This window comes from Oncorhynchus nerka, linkage group LG24, assembly GCF_034236695.1.
Source record: "Oncorhynchus nerka isolate Pitt River linkage group LG24, Oner_Uvic_2.0, whole genome shotgun sequence".
Taxonomy (NCBI): Eukaryota; Metazoa; Chordata; class Actinopteri; order Salmoniformes; family Salmonidae; genus Oncorhynchus; species Oncorhynchus nerka.
Window position 1 is genome coordinate 48,132,444 of NC_088419.1, and position 12,558 is coordinate 48,145,001.

At 44.5% G+C, this 12,558-nt stretch overlaps 1 protein-coding gene across 1 annotated transcript in view; it reads left to right on the forward strand.

The window, feature by feature from the left end:
* The window catches only part of LOC115108713 (PEX5-related protein-like), a 112,291-nt gene that overhangs the window by 52,677 nt on the left and 47,056 nt on the right, over nucleotides 1-12,558 (forward strand). Inside the window, exon 4 of the mRNA XM_029633335.2 lies at nucleotides 8,787-8,990. Within this exon, the coding sequence (XP_029489195.2) occupies nucleotides 8,787-8,990 (204 nt within the window). The remainder of the gene's footprint in view (nucleotides 1-8,786; nucleotides 8,991-12,558) is intronic.

Here is a 12,558-nt window from a genome sequence, read left to right on the forward strand (position 1 = left end):
ACATCGAGAGACTGACATTTTTTCCCATTCCTCCTTGCAAAACCGCTCGAGCTCAGTGAGGTTGGATGGAGAGCATTTGTGAACAGCAGTTTTCGGTTCTTTCCACAGATTCTCGATTGGATTCAGGTCTGGACTTTGACTTGGCCATTCTAACACCTGGATATGTTTATTTTTGAACCATTCCATTGTAGATTTTGCTTTATGTTTTGGATCATTGTCTTGTTGGAAGACAAATCTCCGTCCCAGTCTCAGGTCTTTTGCAGACTCCACCTGGTTTTCTTCCAGAATGGTCCTGTATTTGGCTCCATCCATCTTCCCATCAATTTTAACCTTCTTCCCTGTCCCTGCAGAAGAAAAGCAGGCCCAAACCATGATGCTGCCACCACCATGTTTGACAGTGGGGATAGTGTGTTCAGGGTGATGAGCTGTGTTGCTTTTACGCCAAACATAACGTTTTGCATTATTGCCAAAAAGTTCAATTTTGGTTTCATCTGACCAGAGCACCTTCTTCCACATGTTTGGTGTGTCTCCCAGGTGGCTTGTGGCAAACTTTAAACAACACTTTTTATGGATATCTTTAAGAAATGGCTTTCTTCTTGCCACTCTTCCATAAAGGCCAGATTTGTGCAATATACAACTGATTGTTGTCCTATGGACAGAGTCTCCCACCTCAGCTGTAGATCTCTGCAGTTCATCCAGAGTGATCATGGGCCTCTTGGCTGCATCTCTGATCAGTCTTCTCCTTGTATGAGCTGAAAGTTTAGAGGGACGGCCAGGTCTTGGTAGATTTTCAGTGGTCTGATACTCCTTCCATTTCAATATTATCGCTTGCACAGTGCTCCTTGGGATGTTTAAAGCTTGGGAAATCTTTTTGTTTCCAAATCCGGCTTTAAACTTCTTCACAACAGTATCTCGGACCTGCCTGGTGTGTTCCTTGTTCTTCATGATGCTCTCTGCGCTTTTAACGGACCTCTGAGACTATCACAGTGCAGGTGCATTTATACGGAGACTTGATTACACACAGGTGGATTGTATTTATCATCATTAGTCATTTAGGTCAACATTGGATCATTCAGAGATCCTCACTGAACTTCTGGAGAGAGTTTGCTGCACTGAAAGTAAAGGGGCTGAATAATTTTGCACGCCCAATTTTTTGTTTTTGATTTGTTAAAAAAGTTTGAAATATCCAATAAATGTCGTTCCACTTCATGATTGTGTCCCACTTTTTGTTGATTCTTCACAAAAAAATACAGTTTTATATCTTTATGTTTGAAGCCTGAAATGTGGCACAAGGTCGCAAAGTTCAAGGGGGCCGAATACTTTCGCAAGGCACTGTACATGTACATATTACCTCAATTACCTCGACTAACCGGTGCCCCCGCACATTGACTCTGTACCGGTACCCCCTGTATATAGCCTCGCTACTGTTATTTTCCTTTAACTATTTGTTACTTTTATTTTTTACTTATCTATATTTTTACTTCACACTTATTTTTTCTTAACTACATTGTTGATTAAGGGCTTGTAAAGTAAGCATTTCACTGTGACAAATAACATTTGATTTTAAATTTACCTTACGGCAGGACAATAAACTAAAACACACGGCCAAATCCACACTGGAGTTGCATACCAAGAAGACAGTGAATGTTCCTGAGTGCCCGTGTCACGTGTGCTCCCTCTCCAGCCTGTAGGTCACCAGGCTGCTCATTATGGTACACACCTGTCACCATCATTACGCGCACCATCAGACTCACCTGGACTCCATCACTTCCCTGATTGATTACCTTCCCTATATATGTCACACCTTTTTGTTCCTTCCCCAGGCATTATTGTTTCTGTTCCTGTGTCATGTCTGTGCGTTGTTCGTGTTTCTTATTTTGTATTATGTTGTGTTTATTTATTGAAACACTCACTTCCTGAACTTGCTTCCAGACTCTCAGTGCACATCGTTACAGCCTTGTTTACAGTTTTTACTTAAATCTATGGCAAGACCTGAAAATGGTTGTTTAGGTAATGATCAAGAACCAATTTGACAAAGCTTGAAGAGTTTTGAAAATAATAATGGGCAAATGTTGCAAAATCCAGGTGTGGAAAGCACTTAGAGACTTAACGAGAAAGACTCACAGATGTAATTGCTGCCAAAGGTGCTTCTACAAAACATTGACTCAGGTGTGAATACTTATGTAAATTAGAATTGATTTTCAATTTAATGTGCACATTTTTCTAAAAACATGTTTTCACTTTGCCATTATGTATTATGTGTAGATGGGTGTTTTTTTTAATCCATTTCGAATTCAGGTTGTAACAACAAAATGTTGGATAAGTCAAGGGGTGTGGATACTTTTGAAGGCACTGTATAGAAATCCATCTGTGTACTTGAACAACAGCATAAATACACCGATTTTACTTTTGCATGAAAAAAATGAAAAAAAAGATCACCACTGCACATGCTGCTGCCACTGTTTTTAACAGATCAGATTATACTATTTAGAATGAGCAGCCAAGCTCACGAACGAACGAGTGCAGCAGTGAGAAGACAACAAGCATGCAGATGCAATAAGTGAAAACCTATTATCTAACTGGGAATACCTAGATAACATAATATCACAAAAGATTGTTCGCTATCCAGTTTACTTTCATTCTGAAATAACTTCATATTTCTGAGTTAGTCAGATATTAGTGTAGAAAGACTTGACATTGCTATAGCTAGCTGCTATCAAAAGGTACATAACTGATTCATTTGATCAAAACATTGATAAATAGTTTGATCAATGTTTCTCCAAATGACTATAGCTGGTAAATGAATATGATCATTCTTTGTGATATTACTTGAAGAACAGTGCAGATGCAACGTTATGTAACAGAATGACAGCACAAACTGTCATAATATTACCAAACTTTGTATTTGCCCTGTTTGGGAGGGGTGGGGGGGTGTTGTTAGGGAGATCTTTAACAATAAGAGTGTTAATGAATTTCCCTGCATAAAAACCAAGATCCATTTTATGACCCCGTACCTGTTTTTTGGTTACAGGGTCTGTGAAAATACTGTTACATGATTAGGACTTGAGGTGGGTTTTAATATGCCATGTAATTGTTTTACCCCCCTACCCCTTTCCGATATACACTGCTCAAAAAATAAAGGGAACACTAAAATAACACATCCTAAAATAACAGATCTGAATGAATGAAATATTCTTATTAAATACTTTTTTTCTTTACATAGTTGAATGTGCTGACAACAAAATCACACAAAAATTATCCACCTCTTTCCCAACTGTATTTAATTTATTTATTTATTTTGCTCCTTTGCACCCCATTATTTTTATTTCTACTTTGCACATTCTTCCATTGCAAAACTACCATTCCAGTGTTTTACTTGCTATATTGTATTTGCTTTGCCTTTTTTGCCTTTACCTCCCTTCTCACCTCATTTGCTCACATTGTATATAGACTTGTTTATACTGTATTATTGACTGTATGTTCGTTTTACTCCATGTGTAACTCTGTGTCGTTGTATCTGTCGAACTGCTTTGCTTTATCTTGGCCAAGTCGCAATTGTAAATGAGAACTTGTTCTCAACTTGCCTACCTGGTTAAATAAAGGTAAAATAAAAAAAATAAAAAATAAATTATCAACCCATGGAGGTCTGGATTTGGAGTCACACTCAAAATTAAAGTGGAAAACCACACTACAGGCTGATCCAACTTTGATGTAATGTCCTTAAAACAAGTCAAAATGAGGCTCAGTAGTGTGTGTGGCCTCCACGTGCCTGTATGACCTCCCTACAACGCCTGGGCATGCTCCTGATGAGGTGGCGGATGGTCTCCTGAGGGATCTCCTCCCAGACCTGGACTAAAGCATCCGCCAACTCCTGGACAGTCTGTGGTGCAACGTGGCGTTGGTGGATGGAGCGAGACATGATGTCCCAGATGTGCTCAATTGGATTCAGGTCTGGGGAACGGGCGGGCCAGTCCATAGCATCAATGCCTTCCTCTTGCAGGAACTGCTGACACACTCCAGCCACATGAGGTCTAGCATTGTCTTGCATTAGGAGGAACCCAGGGCCAACCGCACCAGCATATGGTCTCACAAGGGGTCTGAGGATCTCATCTCGGTCCCTAATGGCAGTCAGGCTACCTCTGGCGAGCACATGGAGGGTTGTGTGGCTCCCCAAAGAAATGGCACCCCACCCCACACCATGACTGACCCACCGCCAAACCGGTCATGCTGGAGGATGTTGCAGGCAGCAGAACGTTCTCCACGGCGTCTCCAGACTGTCACGTCTGTCACATGTGCTCAGTGTGAACCTGCTTTCATCTGTGAAGAGCACAGGACGCCAGTGGCAAATTTGCCAATCTTGATGTTCTCTGGCAAATGCCAAACGTCCTGCACGGTGTTGGGCTGTAAGCACAACCCCCACCTGTGGACGTCGGGCCCTCATACCACCCTCATGGATTCTGTTTCTGACCGTTTGAGCAGACACATGCACATTTGTGGCCTGCTGGAGGTCCTTTTGCAGGGCTCTGGCAGTGCTCCTCCTTGCACAAAGGCGGAGGTAGCGGTCCTGCTGCTGGGTTGTTGCCCTCCTACGGCCTCCTCCACGTCTCCTGATGTAGTGGCCTGTCTCCTAGTAGCGCCTCCATGCTCTGGACACTACGCTGACAGACACAGCAAACCTTCTTGCCACAGCTCACATTGATGTGGCATCCTGGATGAGCTGCACTACCTGAGCCACTTGTGTGGGTTGTAGACTCCGTCTCATGCTACCACTAGAGTGAAAGCACCGCCAGCATTCAAAAGTGACCAAAACATCAGCCAGGAAGCATAGGAACTGAGAAGTGGTCTGTGGTCACCACCTGCAGAACCACTCCTTTATTGGGGGTGTCTTGCTAATTGCCTATAATTTCCACCTGTTATCTATTCCATTTGCACAACAGCATGTGAAATCTATTGTCAATCAGTGTTGCTTCCTAAGTGGACACTTTGATTTCACAGAATTGTGATTGTCTTGTAGTTACATTGTGTTGTTTAAAAGTTCCCTTTATTTTTTTGAGCAGTGTATAAAGGCGGCGGTATGGTCAAAAATACATATATTTGTCTGTATATGAAAAGGGTAAGCGTAACAATATGGAAATTGACAGAAGTTCATGTAATAGAGGGCAACCATGACAATCCAGTGGGAATTTTCCTCCACTAAGAAGTTATGTCAGGGGGATTGTGTTATTGTTATATTTGTGTAACAATACAGAGGCGGATGCAAGATGCAAGCAACGATGGTTTAATGAATACAGGTTACAGCAGCAACAGGACAGACAGACTGTACTCAGACGGAATCCGACCCAGGGACTAGGGCGCATCCTCCTATGAAAGCGTGCTGAGAAACCCAGGGGAGAGTGTCCGGATGGGTAGGAAGGAGCACAGCAGATAATCCACACAAGGGCGGCGAGAGATGAGCACGGACACACGACACAACCTCAGGGAAGTAACAACGATCTGACAACAAGAAACACTGGTTACAGAACATATAAAGGGAAGATAAGTGATTCCAGCTGGCAGACAATCAGGCCGAGATTGGGAACCACGCCCACACAAACACGGGAGAGAGAGAGAGAGAGAGAGAAAAGGAAAAGGAGGCAGTGGATTCATGAACCGTGACAATTTGATATGCTAAATGCATATTTGTTGGAATTATTATGAATAAATGAATAAACAATATTGTCATTTTAAATAGAATTGTAACTAAGTAAACTTATACTCTGTTTTGTTATATCTGATTAACAATATGAGTTCATAAGAAGGGATTGTGTGACACGGACAAGGAGTAATTCAAGTTAAAGAACACCATTCCAACTAGGAAGAAACGAATGGGTTGGGGACTGTGTAAACACATAAGGTCGTTAACCTAGCGTTGAACCTACAGAAACTTAGCTCTGGGTTTTTTAGATAAGACAGTGAATGCATTCCTAGGTTTTCTGTTAATTAAAACTGTCAGCTCAGTTGTGATCGATAATGTTGAGGGGTCAAAAGTTACCTGGGAGTGTGTTAGTAAGTTAGAATGAACTTTTCACCTCACTTTGTCCCGGTCAAGAGGAGGGGATTCTGTTAAAGCAATGAAATGACGTCATGATCTGTATATAAACTGTTGCTCGTGGTTAAGTGTCAGCGCGCTCCGAGAATAAATTGTGTTACCTATTATTGAAAGACTGGTCTGCGTCTATTTTATGCAAACAAGAATCTTATAAATTCTCATAAAATAGATTAAGGGTTTTCAATTGATGAAAACACATTGGCATAATTAAATTACATTAACAATATTGCAAACAATAAAGACACGACCACTTAATCCTGCTATTAGTGTGCTGAGGGAAGTACTGTAACTAAAAGCATGGGCACAAGCATGCCCGTTTTAGCTGAAGTCAGAAGTTCACGTCTGATGCCCACTGTGTCCTCACACTGAGTGGATTGGGATGATTCAAAATGACAGTTTGCAGGTTCCCAATTGAAGGTCAGTGGCTCAGCAGAGGATTAGTGAGTGGAAACAACAGCGACTCACTTTCTCGGTAATATCCACAGGTTGAGCTGTTTCGTTACAAAAGTCTAAGACAAACCTCAGTCCTTGACAATAGCAATAGACAATTTGATCTCCAATAGCCTAGAAAAAAGGCTTGCAAAAGATCCATTGATATCATTGTTCTCTATCACGATTCACACAAACCAGACTTTACCTGACCACAATAAACTGCAATAAGGAATCTTTAGCACTCTAAAACATTATGTTAAGGTTGTTGAAAGCAGTGGTCAGAAGGTTAGCTGACATCATCCTCCAAAAATATAATAGAAACACATGGGAACCCTTAGATGACCATGACGATGTAGAAATGAATCAATGAAATGAATGAATAGTGATGCTCAGCACACTATGATAGAGACGGTATACTATCCTTCGTATACATACACATCTAATATGCCTTCAGCTGGAAAGACTATATGGAGGACTTCTTTTCAAGGCATTATCATCATCATCATCATCAAGTAGACGCAAGGGTACCCAAACAATTTGTCCGTCTAGATTTCTTTCAGCACATCTGGCTTTTCTCCTGACACTGATAACACTTCAGACATCTCCATCTCCCACAAGTTTTTCCTCTGATTTCTAATTGCATTTATCTTTTGAGGAGCACAGAGATATCAGGAGGGGAACACACTCTAATTATCTACAGATTACATTCAGAGGATCATCCCGTTTGTTTGTCATAAAACAGCAGTGTGTTAAATACCGGGGGATTTGTGTACACACAGGGGCTGAATACTGCAGAACCATCATATATACACTGACGAAAAATATAAATGGAACATGCAACAAATTCAATGATTTTACTGAGTTACAGTTCATATGAGGAAGTCCGTCAATTGAAATAAATTCATCAGGCCCTAATCTATCGATTTCACATGACTGGGCAGGGGCGCAGCCATGGGTGGGCCTGGGAGAGCATAGGCCTACCCACTTGGCAGCCAGACGGGAAGGGCCCACCCACTGGGGAGCCAGACCCAGCCAATCAGAATGAGTTTTTTTACTCACAAAAAGGGATTTATTACAGACAGAAATACTCCTCGGTTTCATCAGCTGTCCGGGTGGCTGGTCTCAGACGATCTTGCAGGTGAAGAAGCCGGATGTGGAGGTCCTGGGCTGGTGTAGTTACACGTGGTCTTCGGTTGTGAGGTCGGTTGGACCAAATTCTCAAATTCTCAGTGTATTTTATATGGCCAGTGAAATCAGAGCAATGTAATGATATCTCTTACAACTGTATTACGATAGCAGTGTATATTACCTCACAATTTCACTGTAACAAACTAGCTTGAACAACGCAGAAAAAGCCAGTTTAAAACATAACATTTTGATTCATCAAAGGAACTACATCAACATATGCCATTATTAATTGTGTCTTTGTACACCAATTCAATTCTTTGCTGCCAATGTTTACACCAAGACAATAAACTAAACCATCTTTTTGAATTTGTTAAATCTTTCTGCATAGCTTCTTTACCTAAAACTTAACATGTTGATCTACTCACAATTGAATTTAAATGAATTAACTCCAATACATTTAGTTCTTCATCTGTATATATGACTAATATGCCATCTGACTAAGTAGTTATGGCACTGTTCTTACCTTTATTCTAATGAAACCTATCAGCACATAATTATGAAGACGGGAAGGGCCTTTTCATTCACATACTATATGCTGTGAGCAGTTAAATGTACATTAACCTGAAAAAAAAGCCTTCATCGTGTCTTTGCGGTCTGTCGAACAAGTCGAGGGCTTCAAGTTCCTTCATGTCCACATCACTAAGAAACTATCAGGATCCACATACATCAACACAGTTGTGAAGAGAGCACAACAACGCCTATTCCCTCTCAAAATGCGGAAAATGTTTTGGCATGGGCCCTCAGATCATCGAAATGTTCTGAAGCTGCACCATTGAGATAATCTTGACAGGTTGCATCACCGCCTGGTATGACAACTGTTTGGAATCCAATCGCAAGGTGCTACAGAGGATAGTGGGAAACAGCCCAGTACATCACTGAGGCTGAGCTCCTTGCCATCCAAGACCTCTATACCAGGTGGTGTCAGAGGAAGGCCCTAAAAATTGTCAAAGAATCCAGTTTGTTGAGGAATGTTAATCCGTACATCATGACAGCTTTGTTTGGGGAGATGCGTCTCTCTGTAAAGAAAAGATTTGAACTGTATACTAAGAATCTAAACTAGTATGATCTACCCTTCCAGTTCTGACCTCCACATTGGACCTACTGGACCTCAGCGAGCCCGGAGAGAGAATGAACAGCAAACAGGACAAGAAGAGCCCTCTGTCGTCGTCGCATGGGGAAGGGCCCAAGAATGGGCCTCACCGAAAGAAGACAACAGATGAGACAGAGCTGATCCGGGTGGCTGTGGAACAGACTGCCCCCAGCTCACACACTCCCGACTCAGGTACAAGCACTGGAGCAGTTTACCACTGAAACTATTGTCCATTTATAGTGTATCCTGGTATATATACCAAAAATACTGTATATGAAATAAGGATACACTATAAATGAAATACTGTATATGAAATAAGGATTCACTATAAATAAGGATTCACTATAAATGAACAAAATTGTACTGGCAATTCTCACATAGAAACATCATTGGAAGGAAGGATGTTTGAAATGTAAAAAGCATTTTTTTTTTTTATCATTTATCATGCCCTTTTAAGACCTAAACATGCCTCCTGTAAGAGCCGTACATGATACAGACAACATCTTGGTGTCATTACATTCCTTATAGTGCAATATAAAATAAGTTGTTTCTGAAAATAAATCACATACATTTATTCAACATTAAAAATACTAATATTGGGACTCCTGAGTGGCGCAGTGGTCTAAGGCACTACATCACAGTGCTATCTGTGCCACTAGAGCTCCTGGTTCGAGTCCAGCCTCCGCTGCAGCCGGCCGCGACTGGGAGACCCATGGGGCGGCGCACAATTGGTCCAGCGTCGTCCGGGTTAGGAGGGATGTTCTTGTCCCATCGCGTACTAGCAACTCCTGCTGGACACAATGCACGCAATGCACGCTGACACGGTCGCCAGGTGTACAGTGCTCTGACACATTGGTGCGGCTGGCTTCCGGGTTTAAGAAGGCATTGTGTCAAGAAGCACTGTGGCTTGGCTGTGTAACGGCGTTCGTCTGTTGAAAGAAGAGAGTCGGACCGAAATGCAGCGTGTAGGTTACTCATGTGCTTTAAATAAAGGAAATAGCGATACACGAAATAACTGTGAGATACAAAACAACAGACAGAACGTGAAACTATACAGCCTATCTGGTGAATACACAAAGACAGGTACAATCACCCACGAAATACAACGCGAACTCAAGCTACCTAAATACGGTTCCCAATCAGAGACAAAGAGAAGCACCTGACTCGCATTTCAGTTAAGAACAAATTCTTATTTACAATGACTGCCTACCAAAAGGCGAAAGGCCTGCTGCGGGGACGAGTGCTGGGATTAATATGTATATTTTTTAAATAAAAAATATAGGACAAAAACACACATCTTGACAAAAGAGACATTACAACACTACATAAAGACAGACCTAAGACGACAACATAGCAAGGCAGTAACACATGACAACACAGCATGGTAGCAACACAACGTGGCAGCAGTGTAACGGCGTTCGTCTGTTGTTGAAAGAGAGGACCGAAATGCAGCGTGGTGGTTACTCATGTCTTTAATGAATGAAATGACGATACATGAAAATAACTGAATAAACAAAACAACAAACGGAACGTGAAACTTATTACAGCCTATCTGGTGAATACTACACAGAGACAGGAACAATCACCCACAAAATACACAGTGAACCCAGGCTACCTAAATACGGTTCCCAATCCGAGACAACGAGAATCACCTGACTCTGATTGAGAAACGCCTCAGGCAGCCAAGCCTAACTAGACACACCCCTAATCATTCGCAATCCCAAATCCTAATAAAACCGCAATACGAAACACAACACATAAACCCATGTCACACCCTGGCCTGACCAAATAATAAACGAAAACACAAAACACTATGACCAAGGCGTGACAGAGCCGCCCCCCTAAGGTGCGGACTCCCGGACGCACCTCAAAACCATAGGGAGGGTCCGGGTGGGCGTCTGTCCATGGTGGCGGCTCCGGCGCGGGACATGGACCCCACTCCATAAAAGTCATAGTTCCTCCCCTTCGCATCCTGGGATAATCCACCCTCGCCGCTGACCATGGCCTAATAGTCCTCACCCAGAACCCCACTGAACTGAGGAGCAGCTCGTGACTGAGGGGCATCTCGGGACAGAGGGGCATCTCGGGACAGAGGGGCATCTCGGGACAGAGGGGCATCTCGGGACAGAGGGGCATCTCGGGACAGAGGGGCATCTCGGGACAGAGGGGCAGCTCGGAACTGAAGGGCAGCTCGGAACTGAAGGGCAGCCCGGAACTGAAGGGCAGCCCGGAACTGAAGGGCAGCCCAGTACTGAGAGGAAGCCCAGTACTGAGAGGAAGCCCAGTACTGAGAGGAAGCCCAGTACTGAGAGGAAGCCCAGTACTGAGAGGAAGCCCAGTACTGACATGAAGCTCAGGTAGGTAGTAGGCTCCGGTAGATCCTGGCTGGCTGGCGGATCTGGAAGATTCAGGTTGACTAGCAGATCTGGAAGATTCTGGTTGATTAGCAGATCTGGAAGATTCTGGTTGACTAGCAGATCTGGAAGATTCTGGTTGACTAGCAGATCTGGAAGATTCTGGTTGACTAGCAGATCTGGAAGATTCTGGTTGACTAGCAGATCTGGAAGATTCTGGTTGACTAGCAGATCTGGAAGATTCTGGTTGACTGGCAGATCTGGAAGATTCTGGTTGACTGGCAGATCTGGAAGAGACTGGTTGACAGGCTGATCTAGAAGATCATGGCTGACTGTCTGATCTGGAAGAATCTGGTTGACTGGCGGATCTAGCTGCTCTATGCAGACTGACAGCTCTGACTGCTCCATGCAGGCTGACAGCTCCTTGCAGACTGGCAGCTCCTTGCAGACTGGCAGCTCCTTGCAGACTGACAGCTCTCTGCAGACTGACAGCTCTTTGCAGACTGACAGCTCTTGCTGCTTCATGCAGACTGACAGCTCTGACTGCTCCATGCAGGCTGACAGCACCCTGCAGACTGACAGCTCCTTGCAGACTGACAGCTCCCTGCAAACTGACAGCTCCCTGCAGACTGACAGCTCCCTGCAGACTGACAGCTCTTTGCAGACTGACAGCTCTGGCTGCGTCATGTAGACTGACAGCTCTGACTGCTCCATGCAGGCTGACAGCACCCTGCAGACTGGCAGCTCTTTGCAGACTGACAGCTCTGGCTGCTTCATGCAGACTGACAGCACTGACTGCTCCATGCAGGCTGACAGCACCCTGCAGACTGGCAGCTCCTTGCAGGCTGGCAGCTCCCTGCAGGCTGGCAGCTCCCTGCAGGCTGGCAGCTCCCTGCAGGCTGGCAGCTCTGGCTGCGTCATGCAGACTGACAGCTCTGACTGCTCCTTGCAGGCTGACAGCACCCTGCAGACTGGCAGATCCTGGCTGACTGGCACTTCTGGCGGATCCTGGCTGACTGGCAGATCCTGGCTGACTGGCGGATCCTGGCCGACTGGCGGATCCTGGCCGACTGGCGGATCCTGGCCGACTGGCGGATCCTGGCCGACTGGCAGATCCTGGCTGACTGGCACTTCTGGCGGATCCTGGCTGACTGGTGGATCCTGGCTGACTGGTGGATCTAACTGATCCTGACAGACTGGCGACGCTGGGCAGACTGGCGGCGCTGGGCAGACTGGCGGCACTGGGCAGACTGGCGGCACTGGCGGCGCTGGGCAGACTGGCGGCACTGGCGGCGCTGGGCAGACTGGCGACGCTGGGCAGACTGGCGACGCTGGGCAGACTGGCGGCACTAGCGGCGCTGGGCAGACTGGCGGCACTGGCGGCGCTGGGCAGACTGGCGACGCTG